The 26,874-nt window shown below is 36.3% G+C and overlaps 1 protein-coding gene and 1 pseudogene across 4 annotated transcripts in view; both read left to right on the top strand.

Annotated features, from left to right (window-relative positions):
- Positions 1 to 23,951, top strand: part of TM2D1 (TM2 domain containing 1) — a 50,589-nt gene extending 26,638 nt beyond the window's left edge. The window contains exons 5-7 of one of the 4 annotated variants that reach the window (XM_015540939.2): positions 6,068 to 6,141; positions 19,087 to 19,216; positions 21,674 to 23,951. In XM_015540939.2, coding sequence (XP_015396425.2) covers positions 6,068 to 6,141; positions 19,087 to 19,197 — 185 coding nt within the window. In that variant the 3' untranslated portion in view covers positions 19,198 to 19,216; positions 21,674 to 23,951. Of the gene's footprint in view, positions 1 to 6,067; positions 6,142 to 16,294; positions 16,349 to 18,755; positions 18,918 to 19,086; positions 19,217 to 21,181; positions 21,508 to 21,673 lie in introns of those variants that run through there. The other 3 variants (XM_007089870.3, XM_042997421.1, XM_042997422.1) reach the window with 3 other exon arrangements.
- Positions 23,952 to 24,043: 92 nt separating this feature from the next.
- On the top strand, positions 24,044 to 25,085 carry LOC102956695 (annotated as a pseudogene).
- The last annotated feature ends 1,789 nt before the right edge of the window (positions 25,086 to 26,874 follow it).

Here is a 26,874-nt window from a genome sequence, read left to right as displayed (position 1 = left end):
TGCCCCATCTGTCTTTGTATTCTTAACTGTAACATCTGTCATTTTTTTATATGGAATAGCTAGCATATTTTGTTTTGCCCATCTGTAGCATTAAACTGTTATGGATTCTCAAAGATAATAGCTCTTTTGAAGCAGTTAACAGGAGAGATACTCTTTTCACAGTGGTATTCCTTTTAAAATGTAAATGTTTTCTTATTATGAGAATAACAAAGTGTCTTTAAGCCCAAATCTTAAAAATCTTTGCTCAATTATTCCTTTTTTTTTTTTTTTTTTTAATTTGAAGTTACCAGTCTGGACTAGTATATAATATCCACAGATCATAGGACAAATAAAGGGATTTGTAGGTTAGATTGTTCTAAGATTTGAAAACTCTCTTTTATAGGTACAGACACAAAAAGAATAATGATAGCTAATTACCAAGTCATTATAGAACACCTGTGGTTTGGCAAATAGCAACTTCAATACGAAATAATCTGCATTCTGTAAAACAGTTATGCAGAGAGCAGTGTTTGCAAGACTCAACCCGTAGTAAAAGAAAAAATACCAAAAATGTTCTTAAATACTCAAAACTAATTTCTGTTCTTTTTATTTTATACCCAAATCCTTTTATTGCATTCATGTTTTTAAAATATAATATTTGGGTTACTAAAGTATAAATAAAATACACTCAACATGAGCTTTATGAATATAATCTGTCAGCATAATCTTTTTGAAAGAATATAATGGTAATGGTTCAGGATAAAAATGGATCCTTCTTGATTAGAAACACTTTTATTTGGAATTTTAAAATAGTTTTTAAAATCTAAAATTGATACTCCTTTTCACAATAAGAAATTAGTAAATAAGGTCTGCACAAAGAGACCTAACACTTTTTTTATTTGGGGGAAAAAAGGCAATCAAGTTTTGGTAGTTCACAGATACCTCACTTTTTAAAAAACTGGTATTATGCTCAAAATAATGAAATCTACAAGAGTAACGGTTTGTATTGATTTTGATAACTGCTGTTTAGAATATACGCTACTTTGTGTTCTGATCAGCATTTGCTTGCAAATAAGATAATTTACTATTGATATAGTTTGTTCCTTCAGTAATCACATTGACTAGGCATGGGAATGACACAGCACTGATTTCCAGTTGCTCACGAAAGGATAGGAGAAGACAGATAAATAAGAATATATAATAAGTCATACCATGGGCTATGTGCTATGCTGAAAGTTCAGGGCAGGGCTGGGAGCATCTAGGAATAGTATTAAATTCATCCTGGCGGCATTAGAGAAGACTTTCTAGAGGTTTCAAACAACTCTTAGAGCTAGATGATTGGGAATAGAAGGTGTGCAGAGGAGGACTCAAGGCAGAGAGTAGTGCAGCACATATAAATGCAGAGATGAATGAGAAAACTGAGTGCACAGCACATTGGAAGAGAACTTTGGGTAATTTGGTGGTAACATAGGCAGAAGGAATTTACAAGATATGAGACTAGGTTAGATGATCCTATTATAAAGAACGTAGGGGCACCTGGGTAGCTCAGTTGGTTGTGTCCGACTTCGGCTCAGGTCATAATCTCACTGTCCGTGAGCTTGAACCCCACGTCGGGCTCTGTGCTGACAGCTCAGAGCCTGGAGGCTGTTTCAGATTCTGTGTCTCGCTCTGTCTCTGCCCCTCCCCCACTCATGAGCGCGCGCGCTCTCTCTCTCTCTCTCTTTCTCTGTCAAAAATAAATAAACGTTTAAAAAAATGTAGATTTATGCTGTATACATTTCTCAATCGATAATAATCGTAATGGTAACAGAAGTAATGACTGGGCTAACATTTCAGATGTTTGCCATGTGTCATGTATTAATCTGAGTCTTTACTTTTTCTCATCATCTCTTTTAACCTTCAGTGTCCTTCCTATCTTATTTTCATAAAATATTTTTATATTTGGAAAACTAAAGTTTAAAGTAGCAGTATTAGCAATTTCCTTTAGTAAACGTAACCCTTGTGTTAAATTTACAGAAATAGATGAACCATAGTTAATATTATAGGTTTGGATTTGAAGTGAAACAAGATGTAAATCACTGTAATGATTTTAAACTTTCTTTTTATTTTTAATTTTTTTTAATGTTTATTTCTGAAAGAGAGAGACAGAGCACGAGTGGGGGAGGGGCAGAGAGAGGGAGACACAGAATCTGAAGCAGGCTCCAAGTTCTGAGCTGTCAGCACAGAGCCCGACCCGGGGCTCAAACCCACAAACCATGAGATAATGACCTGAGCTAAAGTTGGATGCTTAACTGACTGAGCCACCCAGGTGCCCTTGTGATGATTTTAAACTTTCAAAAAAAAATTTTTTTAATAGTTAACTTAGTTCCTTAATTTTTAAAGCAGCTTTATTGAGGTATACATGACATACATTAAAATGCACATACCTTGGTTGGCTCAGTCAGTTAAGCGTCTGGTTAAGCATCCAACTCTTGGTTTCGCTCAGGTCGCGATTTCACAGTAGGTAAGAATGAGCCCCATGTTAGGCTCTGCACTGACAGCATGGAGCCTGCTTGGGATTTTCTCTCTCTCTCTCTCTCTCTTTGTCTCTCTGTCTCTCTTGCTCTCTGCCCCTCTTCCTACTCTCTCTCTCAAATAAATAAACATTAAAAATGCACATATCTTAAATGTACAGTTTGATAAGTTAGACATATGTGTACACCTTTGAAACAATCCCCCATAATCAAGATAATGACCATATATGTCACTACCCAGAGCATCGTCATGCCCATTTGTAATCTCTGGTCCCCCTTGTCCTGCTCTTTACCAAGCAAACATTCATCTGCTTTCTGTTGCTGTAGGTTAGTTTGCAGATATTTTAAATACTTAAGTATCATATTGGGTCTGTTCTATAGTTTCTTTATTTTTTTTTGCATATATCCTTTTATTTTTTTAATTAAAAAAAAATTTTTTTAATTTACATCCAAATTAGTTAGCATAGAGTGCAACAATGATTTCAGGAGTAGATTCCTTAGTGCCCCTCACCCATTTAGCCCATCCCCCCCTCATACACCCCCTCCAATAACCCTCTGTTTGTTCTCCATATTTATGAGTCTCTTCTGTTTTGTCCCCCTCCCTGTTTTTATATTATTTTCGTTCCCCTTCCCTTATGTTCATCTGTTTTGTCTCTTAAAGTCCTCATATGTGTGAAGTCATATGATTTTTGTCTTTCTCTGACTAATTTCACTTAGCATAATACCCTCCATTTCCATCCACGTAGTTGCAAATGGTAAGATTTCATTCTTTTTGATTGCTGTGTAATACTCCATTGTATATATATACCACATCTTCTTTATCCATTCATCCATCGATGGACATTTGGGCTCTTTGCATACTTTGGCTTGCACACACAATATTGTGTGGCTTACACACACACATTTCCATACACAATGTTGATAGTGCTGCTATAAACATTGGGGTGCATGTGTCTCTTCAAAACAGTACACCTGTATCCCTTGGATAAATGCCTAGGAGTGCAATTGCTGGGTCGTAGGGTAGTTCTATTTTTAGTTTTTTGAGGAACCTCCGTACTATTTTCCAGAGTGGCTGCACCAGCTTGCATTGCCATGTTCTATAGTTTCTTTAAATGTGTTACTTTAGAAGTAGGTGACACTCACCAAAGTTTCAAACACACATATCATTCCCTTATCTAATACTTTATCTGAACAGGAACCTCTCATGTTCATTCTTCTGAAGAACCCTTAAGTAAGGATTCAGCAGCAGAATATCAAGATTTTCATGAACTCATTATCGTTCTCTCTTTTGAGTGTTGTCCCATCACTTTGCCAATAAATATATTTTACATCATTGTTTTAAACAGCTGCATAATACTCTCTCCTATTACTAGGTGTACCTTGATTTTCTGAGGCAGTTCCTCCCTGTTAAACATTTCGATTGTTTCTAGTTTTTTGATAGTCATAAAAGAAATATTTATCAGACTTTTACTGTGTCAGGTACTGTTCAAGGAATCGATAAGGACTCTGCCTTTAGGAATTTACATGGCAGTGGAAGAAAGAGAATGAATGCAAACCAACAAATGAGGCCGTTACAGATTTTTAATTGGCACCAAGAAGGCAATAAATAAGGGAGATGTGGCAGGAAGCAGCATGCAGCTTTAGACAGGCAGGTTAGGAAGATTGCTCTGAAGAAGTCGCCTGAGAAATGACAAGAGCTACAGAATATTGTTGGAAGAAGTCATGACAAGAGTAAAGGATCTGACATGGTTATGTTTTCTTCATAGAGTAGCAATTAATTAAAGAGAAACTTTTCTCGGACCATTCTTGACATTAATCTTTTTATAAGAAAATTAAAAGAAAGGAACCTCTATGGTATTTCCAAATTTACACTAAAATGCTACATGAAGAGTGACGCATTTCAGAAATATAATGAATGAGTGAATGGATAAAATATACCAAGTCAGTGGATCAAGTTCCCTGGGCAACTATAATAAAACATAACTAATAAATAAAATAATTTAAGGAGTTGTTATATAAGATAATGGCTAAAAAGTTAGAGGTCTTTAGGAAACAGAAAAGCTGAGACCATTTATCCATTCATGTAACAAATATTGAACATCCTCCCTGTGATATGATGTAATGCTGTAGGTACTAAGGACACAAGAGTAAATAAAACAGATAAAAGACCGTCCTCTGATGGGACTTCCATGAGACAAAGATGGAACATAACAACTGTTTTGAAGAAAACTAAAAGCATAATTTTATATAATCTGTATATTTTAGTAGTTTTAAAATTATTTCCAACATGTGTTATCTTAGTACTTAAACATTATTCTGCTGTATGTCCAATTGTCTAATACTAAAAAGGGAGAAATAATCATGTAATGTACCTACATATTTCAGTCTTATTTGTGTATTTCCAAATTGTGTGCAGGAGGTGATCTCATCCACTCTTGTGATTTTAGCTGGCATCTATTTGTAGTTGATACTTAGAACTACCCTTTCACGAAAAGTCTTGTTTCCTACCATTTTTATATCTCAAATGCAATGTCTGGAAAGCAATTTAAGTTTAAATATAGAAGAGAGATTACTCATCCCACCCCCACCCCCAATCTGCCTCCTCTATTTCATCATCATGTTTTGTGTAATATCGTTGTATATGTCCTAGATTCTATGCTCTGTTATTATCTGTTTTAGTACCTTAGTTCTAAGGTTGGGACTGAAGGCAGAAGTGTATATAGTACACAGAATTATTGATTTTGAGTATAGAATTAATAATCATGAGATGCTTAGAAAAAAAGTATAGGATAATTATAAGATAATTAAGTATAGGATAAAGATAATTGAGTTGCTAATAAAATTTTGCAATTTAACTGTAAGATTAATGTTTTTTCCTGGTTATTTTTTCTGTGCCTTGATAATCTTTATTTATTTGAACTTTCTATTGTAAATGTGTATTAAAACTTGGATCACCTATGTATTAAGTCTAAATAAATAAGCAAGGGTTTTAGGACTAAAAGATGTTCTATAATTCTGGTGTACTGAGATTTAAAGATTTATTCCTTTAGACCTTTTCTCTTAAGAAATTTTGTGAGATTACACTGAGGTGGTTTTTTTGTTTTTTGTTTTTTGTTTTTTTGAGCTTATTTATTTATTTTGAGAGGAAGGAAGAGAGAAAAAGTGCGAGTGAGGTAGGGGCAGAGAGAGAGGGAGAGAGAGAGAATCCCAAGTAGGCCCTGCACTGTCAGTGCAGAGCCTGATGCAGGGCTCGAACTCACAAACCATGAGACCATGACCTGAGCCAAAGTCACTTAACCAACTGAGCCACCTAGGCAGGCATCCATACACTGAGTTCTTATTTCACTTTATAATATTTATTTAGGTGAACTAATCATTTTTTGTGTCTTTTTTATATAGAGAGTCCTTTAAACCTTTCTCATATTTTCAGGTGAAGATTTGATTTTTTAAAGTGTTAATTTTATATTCTTGATATAAAGAGTTTGTGGTACAGTATACCTAATGGTTTGTTGGAAAACAAAAATTAATAGTTATAAGACTTTCCGAGTTTTAAATGAATTTATCTTCTTTTCTAGGTTTGTTAAAGTTTTGCACTGTCGGATTTTGTGGAATTGGGAGCCTAATTGATTTCATTCTTATTTCAATGCAGGTAAGTTAGTTTCAATCTAGAAGATGAACTACTTTTACATTCAAACTGTGATCTGTGATCTTTTCCTGGTATATTTTAGATATATTAGAAAGCACACTTTATCTCTTAACTCAGGCAAAAACACCCTGTGGGGCAAAGTATCCCCTGATGAGAACTGAAACTTCCCCCTCGAGCAATAAGAACTGCCCTGAACCAGCAAGACCCCACAGGATTGATCCCCAGACAGTGATCAACCTGACCTTTGCTGCCCCACCTTCATGTAACCACCCACCTTTGACCCACATTTTTGTGATAGAAATCTACAAATATTTCCAGCATTTTGAGAACCTAGTCCATCGTCTTACCAATGTTAGCCTCACTGAAATAAATTCCTTTCTTGTTTCAAAAAAAACAAAAAACAAAAACTAAGAATAAATATATTAGAAAGCAGTTAGGAATACTTTTTCAGTTTTTCTTTAGATACTAGATCTCAGGGATCATAGCTATGTTTCCAAGTAGCATTTCCCAACCTGTGTTCTACCAGTTCATAGTTCTAAAAGACGTAAGAACTTCATAAAGAAAGGATTCAGTGCTCAAATATGATTTGTAAATGTGAATTCAACTGAGATTTCTTTACCGGATAACTTCTAAGAGTCTTTATAATTTATATTATGAATCTCTAATAGGGATTAAGATTATTTCTTGGATTTATTATTTATTTTCCTGGATGGTCACAGCCACATTGTCAATTATTATAATAGAATATTGATGGGGATCTGATATTTGCATATGAACATATATAGGCAGAAACAATGTTTGTGGTTTGTTTTTTTTTTTTAATGGACAGGCACTGTATATTAGTATTCTTTTGGTTGTAAATTACAGAAATTGAAATCCAGCTAGCTTAAGCCAGAAAGAAAAAAGCAATGTCCAGGAGGTCTGTAGAAAATCTAGGAATGAAAGAAAAAGAAAGAAAGAAAGAAAGAAAGAAAGAAAGAAAGAAAGAAAGAAAGAAAGAAAAAAAAAAAAAAAAAAAAGAAAATCTAGGAATGGGTTGGTCTTGGGCAAGACTAAATCCATAGGATCATATGATGTATTTGGGGACTCCCCTGACACTCATCTCTGCTTCTCTGTGTTAACCTCATTTTCTCCTGCTGCACTGGTGTGGAGGCAGGCAAGTTTGTGAAATGCTATCCTGTAGCATTTAAAAGGGCCACCAGATGTTTTACATTAAATTATCCTGAACTGGTGGTGGTTAACTCATGAGGATTCTTAAATTAGAGAAGGAGATAAATTTATCACAACAAATGTCACAAAACAGCATTTCAGTACGCATTTATGGAGCACCTAATGTCTTCAGCAAGTGTGTCATTATGTATGTAGAGCATCATCAGTTTTGGTCTTCTTTCTCATACAATATTTCCACTCCTCAATTCTGTCTGCTTCATGTTAATCCTTATGTTTTAAAAGAAAGTCAAAATCCAGGAGATTTTGGTAGCATACTGTGAGGAGGGTACCATACTGTGAGGAGGAGGCAGCATATGGACCAATAAGATACCAGAATTAAACAAGGAAAATATTTGGTTTCAAAGTTGGAATTTTCCTGTCTTTATTCATAAACATATGCCTAACCAAATATCCTGCCTTCTCTGACTGTGGGACAGGCAAGCAGGCATGAAGAGGCTAAGGTACTTGTGCACATATGCTTGGAAATGGATTTCTCACTTCAAATGAGGATCCAAGGAACTTAATGTATTATTGGGATTCTTTAAGATATCCATAATTCAATGTCTTTGAAACCCATTAGGTAATATTTTCACACTAGGTTCTTTCTTTGGTGACGTCATTGCTTTATAGCTTTATTTATATCAGATTATGGAGTTTTTTGATTCAGCTACTGCTTTCTGGTACATGAATGCCTGAACTTTTGAGAACAAATAGTTTGTTTCTTAAAGATCTTGAATTAAAACTAGCGCATTAAGAAATATTGAGGCAGAATTAGAGTGTTTGAATTTCTGCAGTAAATTTCTCTAAGTAAGGCATGTTAATAGGCATTGCCACTTTAGTTTTGACCGCTTTCAGATTGGAGAAAATATAAGTTTTCAAATGTAGCCAAAATAGGAGATATAGCCTTATTCTACATGACATTTAATATACTTAACATGTGATGTTGACTGCTTTAGTTTTTAAGGATTATTTTTTCAGCAAATCAAATGTTTTTAGTATAAATATTATAAACTATGTTAATGTTTTTGTCCCAAATATATTTTTTCCAATTTCTCATAGACCTTTTACATTTGTCCATCATCTTTTTGTTTATTCTCTTTCCTCATTCTCTCCATTCTGGTTTTTTTTTTTTTTTTCTTTTTGCCATTAAATATTGTTCCCCAGTGAATAGCAATGTTTTTCTATTGGGCTGTGATCCCAGAAACATATTGTGCATGAACTCAAGACCTATAAAAACATACTTGCTTCACAGTGTTTATAACAAAAATCTAGGAAAATCCTCTTTAAAAATATAGGTCTAGTTATTTCAACTTTGAACCAAAATAATATAAAGTATAATGTATATATTGCTAAAGTAAGCTTTACATGTCACTGTATTTACTGAAAATACTTTAATGAGTTTATGTAATAAACTTTTGAAGTTTCTTCTTTTTCTGTTCTTAAAAAGTATGGAAATGGCAGTGTGAATTAATAGTATGAAACAATACATAGAATTAATTCAGCTTTTTTGTGCATTCAACAAAAATCTAAATCAGTGATATGTGTGTAGCATACAGTCTTTCAGTTATAAGTAGCTGTTGTATATAATTACAATATATATATATAGTTATTTATAAGGCAGTTCTGAGGATTTTAAAATAAGCATTCTTTTGTGCTTATACATTTTTATATGTATGTCATGATGGATAGATTAGGCATTTAATTTTTTTATCAGAATAAGTATGAGAATATTTTGATTTCATTTAAACTTCTTTCCTTACTTACACAATTTGGACATTTTTAACAATACCAAAACCACTGATGTGGACTGTGCCAAACAAAAAGAAAAGAATGTTTCCTCTCGTAAGTGGAGACAAGATGGCCACAAATCAGAAAGATGGGGATGGGTAGAGGGAAAATGGAAATATGAGTTGGAATGTAGAAAGTTGTTGGAAGAAAGTACATCAGCGGTGCTTTGTGACAATTTAAAAAATTCTATGCATCATGGAAGAAATTACTTTCATTTTTATTCCTATTAGCATTACAGAGTATATCTCCTTAAGGGACTAATAAACTATGTAAATAGTAGAAATTCACAAAAGCAGCATAATTTCAAGACATTAATTAATTTTAAAAATGTATAAAATATCTTGTTAGTTTGGCATTTAATATAGATAATTTTTTTTTAACACTGCATTATATATTGTTTCTGTGTTATTTTTTTTTAACTTTCAAACACCAGGTTTGACTTTTCACTCATAAATTTCTTTAGAAAAAAAGAAAAGTTTTTGGGGCACCTGGCTGGCTTAGTCTGTTAAGTGTCCGACTTCAGCCCAGGTCATGATCTTGCAGTTCATGAGTTCAAGCCCTGTGTCTGGTTCTGCACTGACAGTGTGGAACCTGCTTCAGATTCTCTCTCTCTCTCTCTCTCTCTCTCTCTCTCTCTCTGCCCTTCCCCCTACCACCCCCAAAATAAACAAACATTTAAAAAAGAAAAAAAGTTTTTAAAATTCCCTATAGCACTGGTAGTGTGCTAAACCAAGAGTATGCCATCAGAAGTTTTGGCTGATTTGAACTGAATGCAGTACACCCTGTGAAAAGTGTGGCTGTGTACGAATTATGGGGAAAGTAAGAAGCTAAAAAAGAGTTTTTAAAAGTGCTTTTTTTTTTCTTTAGGCCCTTAAAGCTCTAAATTTCCTGGTGTCACTTGAGAGGTAATAAAATAAAATTGAATACGATAAACTATAAATAGTAGGTTTTATGCCATCAGGGAAAACGGGTTTAGTGAGTACCAGTTAGGTATAATAAGTTGAGGTCCTGCGCTAGAGAAACTTATACTCTATCCCCAAAGTGGTCTGATAATAAGATCCCACTTATCAGAAATAAAATGTTTCCTTGAGAACTGCAGGCTTAAAATAAAAATGAGTTATCTTTATTTTATCTTGTTGAAATTCTTTGAATTTTACTAAAAATTTTAAAAACCTATACTTTTCAGTGTAGAACATAAGCAAGGCTTAACTTGTAGGTTCACTTCTGTGTAAGCCAGTTTGTTTCGTCCAATGCCTAGCCTACATCCTTGCCCTGGGACACACATACTATTGATCAAAAAAAAGGACTAACCATGTAATCACCCTAAATCTGTTACCAGTGCTGGAAAAGTGGATCAAAGTCCTTGATAGTTCACTAGATGTTGGACAGCAATATATAAAAAGCAGTAGACATTTTATAGATCTCAGTTCTTTCAAATAGCTCTCTGTATTGTTTATTTAACCCTGGTGTGATTTATTGGGGAAATAAACTAGAAAACTGAGGAGACTAATAATTTGTGTAGCCTCTGCTCTGTCATGTGACCTTAACTAGGTAGATTTCACTTAGTTCATTTATCAGGTGGGCAGATTTTTATTTAGTGAATTAAAGGAATGTTCAAAAAGTAAAGAGTATCTTAAACTGGTTTTGAGAATCATCCCAAAGCTGTGTTTTCCTCAAGAGATATATAATATATGAATCTTACTCATTTCTTGAGGAATAATATTGATATTGGTTATTAAGCATTTATACTAACAAGTCTTTAAATCAGATGAAGTCAAGGGGTCTGAATGTATAACTTCTGGCACTATGTAGGAATTTTGGTGCTTAATTTATTATTTAAATGTTTATTTTGGGGGCACCTGGGTGGCTCAGTTGGTTAGGCGACCGACTTCAGCTCAGATCATGATCTCATAGTTCGTGAGTTCGAGCCCTATGTCGGGCTCTGTGCTAACAGCTCAGAGCCTGGAGCCTGCTTCAGATTCTGTGTCTCCCCCTCTCTCTACTCCTCCCCTGCTCACGCTCTGTGTCTGTCTCTCAATAATAAATAAATGTTTAAAAAAATTTAAATGTTTATTTTTTATTTTTGAGAGAGAGCATGCATGAGCAGAAATGGGGCAGAGAGAGGGGAACCGAGGATCCCAAGTGGGCTCTGTGCTGACAGCAGAGAGCCCAGCCCAATGTAGGGTTGGAACCCACGAACCTTGAGAACATGACCTCAGCCGAAGTCAGAAGCATAACTGACTGAGCCACCCAGGTGCCCTGGTGCTTAAATGTGACTAATCAGAGTTTTAATAGCCTCATATTAAAATTAACCACACGCAGAAGTCAGCTATGGACACAGAAATGTAATCTGACTTTTAAAAGAATATACATGTATTTTTGGGGGGAGAACTAGGATGGATACATATTGCATCATGATCCTGTAATTGCGGACAGTGGGGTCATTTTACTTTTCACCAGGTTAGTAGGTCTTTAGGAGATGATTTGATCTTGCCAGTATTGAACTTGCATTCTTAATATGGAGAAACTCCTAAGTGCATTATATAGAAAAATGGTGCATTGATAGAGTTGTATAAAGTGTTCTCAGTTTTTTCCTTTCCCTTTTTAGTTTCTGCATAACGTTTAAATTTGTAAAATAATTTGAGTTACCTAAGCCAGTATGACTTTGTTGACAATGCAAAGCCATTATATGCAAGGGCATAGATTGCTATTGCTGAAGTTCAGATATTGGAGTACTTACAGGTAACCACATTTTTTTCTTGAATTAATTTGTTTTTATTCGAATGTTACTTAAATATAGTCAAACAAAATACATTTTCCACTAACAAAATCAAAAGTTTACAAACAAAACTATAACATTAATAAAGTTCAAATGAAGTAAGCTCTTTTTTGATCTGGTAAAAAATAAATCCATATATAATATAAAATTTGCCATTTTAACCTTTTTTAACTTACACAGTTTGGTGGCATTAACTACATTCAGAATGTTGTACAACTGTCACCACAGTCTATTTCCAAAATTTTTCACCACCTGAAATGGAAACTCTGTACCCATTAAGGAATAACTCCCCATTTCCCACTCTCCCAACCCCTGGTAACCTCCAATCTACTTTCTGCCTGTATGAATTTGCCTATTCTAGATATTGCATATAAGTAGAATCATATTTTTGTCCTTTTATGTCTGACTTAGTTTACTTTAAATAATGTTCTCAAGGTTCATTGATAATATGGCATGTATTAGAACTTCATTCCCTGTTATAGCTAAAGAACATTCCATTGTATGTATATACTACATTTTGTTTATCCATTCATCTGTTGATGGATACTTGGGTTGTTTCCACGTTTGGGCTATTGTGAATAATTTTTGCTATGAATATTTGTTTGCAAGTATCTATTTAAGCCCCTGTGCAGTTCTTTTGGATGTATACCTAGGAGAAGAGGAACTTTTACATTAAAGCTAATTGAGGAGATGGGGCGCCTGGGTGGCTCAGTCGGTTGAGCACCAGACTTCGGCTCAGGTCATGATCTCACGGTTTGTGGGTTCGAGCCCCACATCAGGCTCTGTGCTGACAGCTCAGAGCCTGGATCCTGCTTTGGATTCTGTGTCTCCCTCTCTCTGCCCCTTCTCGGCTCACACACACACACACACACACACACACACTCTCTCTCTCTCTCTCTCTCTCTCTTTCTCTCTCAAAAATAAATAAATGTTTTTTTAAAAAAAAGCTAATTGAGGAGAATATCTTCATGACCTTAGATTGGTTAAATTTTTTTAAACAAGATCCTCAAAACATAAATCATAAGGGAAAAATTATTGAATATGATTACCTTAAAATTAAGACATTCTGTTTTAAAAAGAATGTCATGGACATAGACCAAGTTAACACTTAATAGACTAAATAAAAGGATACTAGCAATAGGAATTGATATGTGGAATATACAAATAATTTTTGCAAGTTAACAAGATAGAGATCCTAATAGTTAAATGAGTACAGTAAACTAATAGGTGATTCACAGAATCACCTGAATAATATGTAAAAAAATACTTCTGGGCAATTACTCTAAAAAATTTGTATTGCTTCCACAAGGGGACATGAGCAGAGATGTCTGTTGTAGCCTGTTTGTGGGAGCAGGAAGTTGGAATGAACCTAGATGTGAACACTGATAAGAGAATGGATGCATTCTCATGCTAGGCAGCAATTATAAGCACTTACCTAGATGTGCGTATGCCATATGGAAATGTCTTAAAATTATAGCATACTATGAAAATAGTTTAAAACTGAACAAGATCCACAACAATATTATCTGAATAAATTAAAAAAGCATATTCAAAGAACATGTTTTTTTTTTTTTTAAAATAAACATGTATCCAGCTCATATACCAAATTAAGTGTATGTTCATTTTTTGTGTGGTTAGGTGTATGAGCAGGAATTAGAATTAGAATGGAGATTAGAAGATAAAGAACAAAAAAAGGCAGGGAATTTGGTGACCACTTAACATTCTTAACTTTAATATGTATTTCTAGGTTTCCTGATTTATTTTTTTGCTATAGACTTTGCATCTATAGAAAAGCCTATCCTTTTAAGTAAACAATTCAAGATTTTTTTGCACTTAAGCTGCAAATAAAATCTCATGGTGAAGACAATCAGAAACAAATTAAAGAAGAAATTAAATTCCACTCAATTCCTTCAAACCTCCACCATTTTCACAGAAGTAGGGTGTGGTAGGACAAAAGATACCCATGTTAAGTCCCTGGAACCTGGGAGGATTACCTTATTTGGGAACAGAGTCTTTGCAGATGTGATTAAGTTAAGGATCTTGATATGAAGAGATCATCCTGTATTATCTAGGTAGGCCTTAAATCCAATGACAAGTGTCCTTATAGGAGACAGAAGGGGAAAAGACAGACACAGAAAAGAAGGCATTGTAAAGACACAGGCAGAGATTGGAGTGATATGGCCAAAAGCCACAGAATGCCTAGCAATGCTGATTGCTCTCAAAAGCTAGAAGAGGCTTAGAAAGGATTCTCCCCTTAGAGTCTCTGTAGGGCGTGGGGCTGTTGGAGATACCTTGATTTTAGGTTTCTGGCCTTAGATCTGTGGGAGAGTGAATTTCTATTGTTTTAATCCACTAAAGACTGTGGTAACTTGTTATAGTAGCCCCAGGAATCTAATATAGAGGTATTTGACATGGCTTTCTTGTGGTTTTAAGGCTTCTCACGCAAGAGACATTGATGCCCATTGTACAAAACAGCTTCCCACAGTGTAGTGGACCTCCTGTTTCCCTTCTTAGAAGATGAAGATTTGTAGCAACCTCCATTAATTGCACCCATAGATTTCAGAAATCTGCCCCAGCTTATCAAATGGAAATACATCATGGTATAGAATTTGGCCTCAGGCTATTTTTTTTTATTTTATTTTTTTAATGTTTACTTATTTTTTGAGAGAGAGCACCAGCAGGGGAGAGGCAGAGAGAGAGGGAGACACAGAATCCAAAGCAGGCCCGTCATGGGGCTCAAACTCATGAACGGCAAGATCATGACCTGAACTGAAGTCAGACACTCAACTGACTGAGCCACCCAGGTGCCCTGGTTTCAGGCTATTTCTTAGCAGAGAAACAGACTTATAGGTTTTATACTGTGTTGTCAATGAACAAATGGACATAGGCCTATTTAACTGAGTAAAAAAGTTCCCAGTATGGGATATTTTTAGACTTGTGATTTTATAATTAACAACTCAGTAATATACTCATTATAAAGGAATTTATAATTGGCACATATATTGTACATAAGTGTATATAAGATGCTTAAAAACAGATTTAATTTTTGATTTTGATGAGGGAATATGGATTTGAATAATTAAAAATTTTACAGCAGATAGTTTTCTTAAAAATTAAATCAGATGAACAATTTCTTCTTTGATGGGATAGTTCATAGAAGAGTATATTAACAACACCTTATACATGTGTTTATATTTAAATTGCAAGGTCATACAAGATGTAGAAATTGTAAAGTACCGTATAGATCAACTTATTCTGTTCCTTTTCATATGGATATGAAAAACTGAGATCCAGAGAAGATTCACCCTACAGCTAGTTATTGACTGCTTTCTCTTTACATTTTCCTTTCATCTAGTGCTTTCCCATAGTGACTTAATTTCGTTGTCTTTGGGGCAGCTCTTCCAATTGTTTTAGCAGAGAAAGTGCTGTGCTTTGGTGATCTGGTGGTAGCATGTAGGAGGCACTGAAAACAAGTGTTTTTGACTATAAGTAACAGAACCTCAATTTAGATTTGTTTCAATACTATAGTTTACTATATGATATACCAAGAATCTAGAGATAAGGTAGTTTTAAGATTTATTAATTTTTAAAAAAGATTTATTTTTGAGAGAGAGAGGAGGAGAGAGGATCTGAAGTGGGCTCTGTGCTGACAGCAGAGAGCCTGATGCGGGGCTCGAACTCATGAACCATGAGATCACGACCTCAGCCAAAGTCAGACATTCAACTGGCTGAGCCATCCAGGCGCCCGAAGATTTAGAGTTAAAGGATGTAATAAAAGACTGTCCCCTTTCTCTTTCCTTTCTTCCCTCCTATTTCTCCCTCTCTCCTTCCTTCTTTTTTTTTTTTTTTTTTTTCCATGTTCAGGTCCTTTGGCTAGCATCACTTTGTTGTACAGTGACTTTCAGAGATAGACAAAAAATTGTTTCCTCTCACACATATCTTAAGGGTGGCTATGCCAACAATGAACTTGCGTCATAGGTGGTTGGCTAGAATTAGATTCCACGCCCAGGCTGAACCAGTCTCTGGAAGGAGGACCGGAATTACCTCGATAGAACTAGATGTGGAGGAGCTGAATTAACATAGTTTGAGTGGAGACAAATGCTGTGATAAGATGACTAAGTTAGTTGCAAAGTTGGATCATGTATTAGAAGGTAATAAATAGTATCTTTGGGGGCTATCTTCTCTATAGAACAGAGGAAACAAAACTGAAAACATTATTATTTGTCTACACGTTAACTGCTAACTTTACAAGATTGTAAAACATCTGGGTCCTAAGAGAAGTAAGGGAGCCTCAGGTAGGCTTATTAGATGCATGTTATCAATAGGTCACTTAATCATATATTTTCCTTATTTCCAGCTTTGAATATTTTTTTTCAACAGGGATAAATGTTGTTAGGGGAGATGGCAAAGGAAGAAAAAGAATGGGATAAAAGGCCTGGTTCCAATCTATGCACATATTCCAAATCAGGTAGTTTTTGGCCTTGTGGTTTATTTCTACAGGCTGGGCTTTCCTTTTTCTTTGTTCCCCTCACACAGTCTCAAACCATGTTGTAACTCCTAGTCACCATTCTCTTTCTTAGTTTAATGCTCAAAGTAGTTTCCTCTGGGACCTGGGCCACTGAAAAGGCTTAATTAAACTCTTAAATAACATTCATAAATGTCAAGCCAAATGAATTTCATCTTTGGAAAATAAGTCAAAATGCATGACAGCACCTAGCATGGTATTTAGTACATAAGTTCTTTATAAATGTTATAGGAGTATTAACATTTATAGTTCACTAGTATAAGCTCTTTGTTGGCAGAGATTCTATCTTATTCACGGTTGTGTGTAGAATGCCTACCACAGTGCCTGGGTGTTGTAGCAATTCAGTACTTGTCGAATAGTTTTAAAAGCCAAACTTACTGTAAAAATGAAGCATGCTCTCCAGCAGTGTTCTTCAAATTCTGGTTGTATAACCCCTGAAATATATATATATATATATTTTTTTTTTTTTCTTTAATCCCTACCCTCCACACGTTTTTAAGTTGACATTTAAGTTTTACATCATAAGTTTAAATAGTTGCAAAGGATGTAATTTCTGGTTTCCAAATATTGACATATTTAAGTAAAACTGTTACATCAATTTTAAAATATATCCAACAGAATATAAATACCATAGAATTTTAAATATCATTCATTTAAAAAAAGACACGAATGAACCCTTCGCTAACCATTATAATTTTTAGTTTCTTTATCTCCCAGAATTTTTTAAATTTTTATTTAAACAAATTTTTAAAATATTTATTTGTTGTTGAGAGAGAGAGAGAGAGCATAAGTTGGGGAGGGGCAGAGAGAATGAGTCACAGAATCCGAAGCAGGCTTTAGGCTCTGAGCTGTCAGCACAGAGCCCAACACAGGGCTCGAACTCCCAAACCACGAGATCCTGACCTGGGCTGAAGTCAGATGCTTCACCAACTGAGCCACCCAGGTGCCCCTCTCCTTGAATTAAAAAAAAAAAAATGTTTATTTTTTTGAGAGAGAGTGTGTGTGCCTGCTCGCATGATTGGGGGAAGGGCAGAGAGAGGGAGACAGAGGATCTGAAGTGGGGTCTGCTCTGACATCAGAGAGCCCCATGCGAGACTTAAACTCATGAACCGTGAGATCACTACCTAGGACAACATTGGACGCTTAACCAATTGAACCATCCAGGCACCCCTCTCCTTGAGTTTTTACTTCTGGTTCCATTCTCCCAGAGAATTTTATCCTAATGTAATATATTTTTATGTTTGAAAAATCTTCTGATCATTTTCATGATCATGATTTTCATTATTCATTAAAATTAAAAGATTTAAAAATTTTCTGTAATTACTGGATTGTTGTCATTATAATTGTTGATATACTATCAAAACAGCATAAACATATTCTAAATCTAAGCAAATTATTATTTTAAGAGAAAGAGTGTGCATACATGCTTGCAAGTGGGGCAGAGGGCAGAGGGAGAGAGAGAGAATCTCAAGTAGTCTCCATACTCAGTGTGGAGCCCCACACAGGCCTCAATCCCGTGACTCTGGGATCATGACCGGAGCTGAAATCAAGAGTCGGACGCTCAACAGACTGAGCCAACAAGGCACCCCTTAGCAAATTATAAGCAAAAAAAGTAAAATGTTATTGGGAATACATCTTTTGAACAAGATGAGGCAGAGCATATGTTTGGACTCTTGATTTTTTGTTTTTGACTCTTGATTAAAGGTTTCCTGAAGTCCATCATTGTGCATGATCTCTTTGTTTGGTACATCAGAGGCAATGTACCATCATAAAATTCAGGTGTGCTCTGATAGCAGGTGTGGTTTAATGTTTTCACGTTAGAGAGAGGACCTCGGGGAGAGGGGAGGGAGTGGGGAGCCAGCACGACATCTCCACCATAGCTTGGTATCCGTTGGGTCACTTTTACAAAGAGTATGGGAATTAAGGATCTCAAAATTGATTCCCTTAAAACCATCTGGGTAACTACCTTGGTAAGTCTTTGTGTATTCCTAAGGCCACTGTTCGCAGATTGCCACCTTGAAGGATAATTTGTAGAGATCCTGTCAACTGGGTTGTCAGAAATGTGATTAAGTGGACAAGATGACTGTAATGAGCATGTGTTTTTTTCTCTCTCTTCCATTCCATGTGGTTTCTGGAAGGATTGTCAGTCACACTCCCTCACCTCTTACAGGGAGCCTGGCCTAGACAATCATATTAATCCTATTCCCTTGACTATAGTAATTTGTCCAGCAATAGGCATAAAAAACAAACAGATCAAAGTCCTTCCCTGGAATTGGTATATAAACTCTGAAGATTTTACTTTCTTTCTATTGGGAGCTGCTGAGCTTCGAAGATGTAAATCTGGAGCCACTGGCAACCAAGCGGGAATGCCTCTGCAGAATGAAGGCAAGGGTTGCAAAACGGCAGGGAGGTCAAACCAAGGGCCTCTGGGGGCCCCAAATTTCAGTCCTTGAGGCCTTGTGATCCTGTGAACTTCTCCAGTATCCTTTCCAGCTGCATGAGCCACTGAGTTGCTGTATTTGCTTAAGTTAGTTTAAGCGTATTTTGGTGCTACTGAAATAATTTAGTAAGAACCAAGAAAAGTAAACACAAATTATTGTGAACCTATCTTTCGTAAAGTGGTAATTTTGAAAATTTTCTCTTCTAGATTGTTGGACCTTCAGATGGAAGTAGTTACATTATAGATTATTATGGAACCAGACTTACAAGACTGAGTATTACGAACGAGACGTTTAGAAAAACACAGCTATATCCATAAGTATTTTTTAAAAGAAACAGTAAGTAATATGCATATATAATCTTTATTATAGTATATCACCTGTATAAAATTATGAAAATTTGCGAACTGTAGGAAATTTAAGGAGACCATCTAATGTTATAAACCTCTCATTTTGCTTATGTGGAAACACAGGTCTCCATTTGCCTGAAACATCTCTAGTCTTTTGTAAAGCTTTTTTATGTACACTCATTGTTCCTGCAGTTCCTGATTCAGTCCCTCTTGCTTTGCAGACATTATGGCTAGAAGACAGAGTTCACAACAAAAAGATAACGTCAAAGCAAAAAGATATTTCATAGTATTATAGGACGGTTCTGGAGAAAGCATGTGTTGTAGACATTTCAGTACAGCATGTCTTTGCTTCTGTCCTGCTTTCCTGGGGTCACTATGATCTTTAAACCTCTTTCTTCTTCCCTAAACATGAAGGTTAATTGAGACTCAACCCTGAATAAGTACTTATTCTAACCTAAAGTTTGGCCCTGCCCATGAGAACATGAGAATTATTAATTGGCCTTAGCTTTAACGAGGTAATACACCGTGGCCCCTGGGTGACTCAGTCGGTTAAGCATCCAACTTTGGCCCAGGTCATGATCTCACGGCTCGTGAGTTTGAGCCCCATGTTGGACTCTGTGCTGACAACTCACAGCCTAGACCCTGCTTCGGATTCTGTGTCTCCCTCTCTTTGCCCCTCCCCGCTGCTCACACTCTCTGTCTCCTTCAAAAATAAATAAACATTTTAAAAAATTAAAAAAAAAATAGGTAATATACCTGGATAAGTCAGAGATATCATCAGTCTTCCTGGCTCAATTCTCTGATTCTCTAGAACTCTGCTACTCCAAGGTTTTTATTTCCAGGGCTGTACCTTAGTCTATTCTAATAAATAATCTTCCAAGAATGTCAGGCTGTTCTCAGGGTTTTGGTAGAAAAATGATTCTCTAGCACTATCTCCTCTGCAGTGGTGAAGTTCTGTATAACATGTAGGGTGCAGGGTACTTGTTAGGTGACAGTTCACATTGAACCACCTAGCAGCTTTCAGAGAGAGAAACACAGGCCAGGTGTTCTGGCCACAGCCATAGCCCTAGGGTTTTCAGTTGATTCTATCTCAGAGAGTGCTTCTAGAGGCCAGGAAAGGAACAGACATTTATTTTCTATGCTGCAGTGTATAAATAGGATATGTAGTATAATTTTTGCCACTAAGGTAGATTTTTTTTTTCTCTTCTCACAGTAATATTATGAGATATGCTTTATAGTTAGTGTCATGAGGGTTGAACAGTGCCAGACCCTGTCAGGATGTGAGGAATTTGTTCAACCGTCCAAAAAGTTTTTCAAATCTTTTCCTATAAAGAGTCTTTAGGTTCAATATTGAAATGAAGCTCAGAGATCCATCTGTCTCTTCTTGCCAGGGAATAAGTTGAGCCCTGGGGACGTCGAGACTAAGATACAACTAATCAGTACAGAACTGCCTCTCGAATCAGTTCTTCTGTGCCTTCCACTGGTTGCTGTGCACTGCCCACCCCACCTCAGCCCCACCAACTCTGTCATTTTGCAATATGCATCTTCATTTTGGAAATTGTTATTCCTGCTCTATGGGAAGGGTTGTGTGGTTTCACATAGCCCTATTTTCATCCTGTAAATTGTTGTGTCTCTTTCAAAGTATACAGATTGTTTTCAACATGGTGAAATTAAGCAACTGCAATTTAGAAAGCAGTTTCATTCTCTGTGGCCTATTAGATCAACTTTTAATTGGGATTCCAGACTCCGATTTGATATTTAAAACTTGAAGGGCTCATTGAGAAGGCAGATCTCTGCACTGCCATTCACATGATCTCCTACAGTAAATATGGCAATGTTCCAAGAGAAAGAAAAAAATGTCCTGAGTAAATGAAACGTTAAAATGTGCATCTACGGTAACCTCACTGGACTCTTAAAATACTGTGTTTTAATGCATTTCTTTTTTCTGTTTTAGGATTTGGGCTTCCTTGATTTTAACAGAGCACTCTCAGTATGTGGGTTTCCAGATTTTCCTTTCTCTTCACACATCACTTTATGGATTCTATATAACTTTGTATTATTGTTGATATTTTGTTTTGTTGTTTTACTTAAAAGCATATTATTCTGAGATTTATTTAATTGGACTTTCTTTGAGAGCTGTATGATAATAGAGTCTTTCTCTGGCTACTGTCTCTATGAGATAAATAGCTTATTACCCCGATATTCCTTAAAGTCTTTCCTAATGGCAGGTTGCCACTTGTCATTTTTGCTTCTGAAAAATAAAAATATGGCCTATTCACATTTTTTAGCTCTTTATTGTCAAGGAAACCTTAAATGTTGAATGTAGCTGTCTTCTAAATTTTGATCCTTCAAAACAGCTAATCCGTAGTGTGAACAAATCCCATTACTATATTGCCTGGGGCTGCGGTCATGTATGAGAACCCACCTGTTTTTCTGCGGCTTTCAGATCTGTCTCTGCCTCCGTATCCAGGGAGCGAAAGATCACTGGGGAGTCTGAAACCTTGAGGCAACGCGGATACTTCTGGCACTGATTCAGGCCTCTGAAGTGTGAACTTTTTCCTTTTTGCTTTGGGAGTGATGCACTAGCTTTTGGAAGACCAGCTGCTGACTCGTCTAGCTCAGTGCAGTTATATTTGAAGCTGGATAGACAAGGTGGGAACACCAAACAGATGATTAATGTCTTCCATCTGTTAACACTGCCAGGCAGATGCCGGCACAAGTGCCGGACGTGGTGCACCAGTGTCTGAAGGGAAGGAAGCGGCACCTGAACGCTGGCACGGCCTCTTCTTACCGTGCTTACAAGGGTTTTGGGAAGATGGAAATACACGAAATGTTATGTGCTCATAATACCGCCGAGGTTTTTTTAGTAACAGGCATAACGGCTTCACAATTACTTGCGTCCGGGCTCCCCAAGAGTAACACCATAATTTTTTTTATCACTCATATTACTCAAAAGTAGACAGTCTAGTACAGTTGGCTTCCTAGCATGTTAGTCACTCAGCAACAGTTTCTGCAGTTGGCGGGTGATTATTAAGTATTGATATGTGAAGTGAATTTGGATTGATTCCTCATACACACAAGGAATGGGCCCTTTGATTCCTTCATTGAAATACTGAGTGTCTACTACATGGGAGGTACTGTTCTAGATGCTAGGATGCAGCAGTGAACAAAAACATGAACAAACATCCCCTCCCTTAAGGAGTTTACGCTCCCCTGGGATCTGTTTTCACAAGCGATAGTATTTTGGGCTGCAGTTAAGCTAGCTGGTAGATGCCCAGTTTCTAGTATTTCCTAGTTCCTTTTGTTTGCAGACAGTGCTTTGAAGTTTAACCTCAGGATCACCTAAGTCCAGATTTGAAGTCTACGTTTCTCTAGCCGTGTACGGTATGAGAAATCCCTGCAATCAAAGCTTGAAAAAGTCCTCTTGATTCTTGCATAATTGTTCCAGTTATTAACTTGGCCAGGGGGAAAGTCTGTGTCAAAGCAGGTGCTTCTCAAAGTGTTTATTCAAATAAGCTATACTCCAAAAGGGTTGTAGGTAAAATCTAGAAATAAAGTCTCTTCACAGTACATTCTTAAGCCTGTAGACTTTATTTTCTTTATAATTTCCTAAATTTATATGACAAGAACACCTCAGCTTTTCCACTTTGCTTAATTCCCTGTTGCCTAAAATATGTACTTCTGTAACAAATGGTTTTTCTGTGTCTTATTATTTATTTTTTATGTGAATACATTTAATACATGTAATTTCAGTTTTTGTTTTGTTTTGCTTTCATGGAGCACATTTTACTATGGCTATTTTTTAGTAGTGTCTCTGAGTACAAATTGTATGTTAAGGCCTCTGTAGGAGATGTTTTATATAACCCTACTTTTAGAGCAGTGGCCAAAATTGTGAGAAATGAATTAACTCAATCATTCCTTGGGTTACTCCTAAACCCTCTAGGATGGAATGGAATGGATTCTTTCAATGCTACATAAACAGTTAGTGTTTCTGTAGAAATATTTACAAATGGTACTGCTTTAGCCTGAAAGAATTAATACAGTTTCCAGAAGTACCTCTTTACCCAGGAGGATTTCTTACCTACAGTATATTAGAATAAAAGATCTTTTTAAGACTTCAAAGATTGTGCTATGTGTATGGCTAGCATCTGTTCATGGGATTTCTAGGACTATAAGAAATACCGGTTTGTGGGTGTGTTTTGTTTTTGTTTTGCTTTACAAAAAAATGCATGTCTTTTCTTCTTATTTTAACCTAGATGCTTAAGGCTAAGTTAAGTATATAATACTGATAAGCAACTAGGAAACTACAACAGATCTAATAGCAAGGACTAGCAAGAAGAAAAATTAGTTCTTAAAAAGTACAAGTCTAAGATGTTGGTTCCTCTTCCTGATTCAAACTTCTTAACTGTAGATGTTCCTCGGGGTTCTGACACCTTCTCCTTTTCTCCCATTAACTCAGCATCTATTTTGCTTTTTTCTGTTTACAAAATTAATACAAACCTAATGCAGAAATTCTGGGAAACACCAACAAGTGCAAAGAAAAAAGCTCATTCCATAGCTCAAAGACAACAATGTTAGTGTTTTTATGTATGTCCTAGTAGTTTTTCCATGCACGTATGTACATTTTCTTCACCAAAATGATATAGTACCCATACTGTTTTGTAGCCTGCTTCTTCACATTGTAAAGATTTTTCTATTTCAATAAATATTCTTTTACAACACCATTTTTAATGGCTGCAGAGTACTCCATGTCTCCAAGTCATAATTTATGTAATTCCTTTATGTATTCTTTGGTATTGAAGTTATTACAATAAATGAGCAATACATGTTTATGATTCTTTTTCTGTAGAATTGCCATTCTTAGTCAAAAAGTGCTCATACATTAAAGTTCTAGATACCCATATTAGTCCTAGTTAACCAGGGTTAACTGGATTAACTGAAAGAATGAGGTCAAACAGCCCAGAGCCAAGTTCAAACAAAACCATAGTCAACTCTCAGTTGTCCTGGTGCAGATTAACTGTAGATCAGATACTGCAGGGACTTGTAAAACTACCCCTGCTCTGCAGTCAGGCCACTGCTCCTTGGTACTAAATTCTGTCCCTCCCATCCCCAAGGGGCTGTAGAAGAGCAACTGTTTGAGAACAGGATGGCTGCTGGAGAAGGGATGTGGTCATGAGTATTGGGGAATGGGATATTGAATAGTTGACTGAGTTATCTAACGCCCTCCAGAAAGCTTCAAGACAGAGGCATTTTAAGAAGGAGTAAGTAGGGGGTGATTCCAGAAGAAACAATAGGGTGGCGTGAAATGGGGAAGCAAAAGAATGTAAAAAAGTATGTGACTATGAAACAAATGCAGAGATCAGAGCCTTAAAGAGAGGGACAGATTAAAACATACAAAGCAAGAAAAGAGAGATCCCAGTGCACTCAAGGAAAGAGAAGCCCCCCAACATCCTTCCTGCTTAGTCTTAAAACACAGCTGAGCCCCCTTTTCCATTGTCATGGTCAATACCAACTTTATCAACTTTTCCATTAAAGCCAAACTCAACTTAGTACAGTCAATGATGGACTGTTGTCTATATGCCAGGCGGATCCCTTGTATAACTGACTGTGTAATGGCCGAAACTGAGAAATTGGGGCAGAAGTAAGGATTGCTAAGGATCCAAGATTTGAATGATTATCATGCACCCACAAAGGAACCTATGCAGATGACTGCTTAGTACAGACAGTAACTCAGCAAGTGTTACATTGTGGCCACAGTTGACCAGTATCTTAAAGGAAGGATCTGGAAGATCCCTGGGTTTCCCATCATGTACATGTCTAACCAGATAAATATGGAGCCCCTCCTTCTAATTCTTTAAAAAAAATTTTTTTTTTTTAAATTTTACCTATTTTTGAGAGACAGAGCATGAATGAGGGCAGAGCAGAGAAGGGGGAAACACAGAATCCAAAGCAGGCTCCAGGCTCTGAGCTGTCGGCCCAGAGCCCGATGCAGGGCTTGGACCCACAACTGTGAGATGATGACCTGAGCCAAAGTCTGACGCATAACAGCCTGAGCCACCCAGGTGCCCCAGCCCTCCTTCTAATTCTTAAAAGATAGAGTACCTCTGACTTCCTTTACCATTTTTTTCTGTTGCCAGTTCATATAGCAATATGCTATAGCATGAATTATTATTCCACTTACCCATTTGCTCTGTTATGAACTGAGTATTGTTAAATGCACTCAGTTTTTGATGTTGTTTTGGAAAAAACAAGAAGTAGAAAGCTTATTCATAATGGTCTTTATTCTCCCATACTAAGAGGGGAAGGGAGATAGGTAAATTTGGAAAGTGAGAAAAGTTACTAATTAGGAATGAATAAAAGAATTTGGGGGGCGCCTGGGTGGCTCAGTCAGTTGAGCATCCTACTTCGGCTCAGGTCATGATCTCATGGTTCATGAGCTTGAGCCCCACATCTGGCTCTCTGCTGTCAGTGCAGAGCCTGCTTCGAATCCTCTGTCTCCCTCTCTCTCTGCCCCTCCCCTGCTCTCTCTTGCTCTCTCTCTCTTTCAAAATAAATAAACTTAAAAAAAAAAAAAATTCTGAACAGCATTGAGTACCCAAATGAGTCCTGGATTAATGCGTTTGTAGCTAAATTGATGAGCATGGTACCAGTTATTTCTATTCTCTCTCTCTCTTTTGCTTAAGTAATCTCTGTGCCCAACATGGGGCTCAAACTCACAACCCTGAGATCAAGAGCCCGATGCTTTATTAACTGAGCCAGCCAGGTGCCCTCCTATTGTCTTTTTAAACAGAGCCTCGTGTTTGCTTTGGTAGCACATATACTAAATAGAGCCTAATATCTTAATTCTTAGTAAACTATCAATGCTCTTAAAGCTAGTCATTGTCTGATGGAAACAATGTTATCTGCCTTCTTAGAAAATAGATATTTTTAGGAAAAAAAAATAAAAATATTCAGGCTTATAATAAATAAATAACTAATAAAAAGAAAAGTTAAAAAAATATTGAGGCTTAAAATCTTAACATTTCAAGAAGATTTTAACTTGTTGAAAGTTCCTTTTATCACTCTCCATGTGCAAGATGTTATACTAAGTTCATTTTACATATTTTTTCCTTTTTTTTTTTCATTTTAGAGAGATGGTGTGAATGGGGAAGAGGAGCAGAGGGAGAGAAAATCTTAAGCAGGCTGTATATTCACTGCATAGCCCAATGTAGGGCTCGATCCCACAACCCTGGGATCATGACCTGAGCCTAAATCAAGAGTCAGATGCTCAACTGACTGAGCCACCCAGGTGCCCCACTCATTTTATATTTAAAATGATTTAGTCCTTGCAATATTTCTGTAGGATCTTTCTAAACAGTTAATATCATTATCCCCACTTTCCAGATAAGTAAATTGAGTCCCACAAAAATGGAATGACTTGTTCAAGGCCATGAAATAAGTGGTGAAGCCAGGATTTAAACCCAGGACTATATCTGCTATCCTGCAATGTGATAGTTATATCTATCTAATTCTATGAGACACTGCTAATGATTGTGTAACAAGAGAGTTTTCTTACCATGTTGTTCAGTGTTATCAGTATGGCAGTTATTTGCCTATACTGAGCCTTTTTGCTTAACCAATAGTTTGCTGGTTTAAAAAAAAAAAAAC

Source organism: Panthera tigris, chromosome C1 (genome assembly GCF_018350195.1).
Source record: "Panthera tigris isolate Pti1 chromosome C1, P.tigris_Pti1_mat1.1, whole genome shotgun sequence".
Taxonomy (NCBI): Eukaryota; Metazoa; Chordata; class Mammalia; order Carnivora; family Felidae; genus Panthera; species Panthera tigris.
Note: the sequence above shows the minus strand (reverse complement) of the source record. Positions and strands in the feature narration are given on the sequence as shown.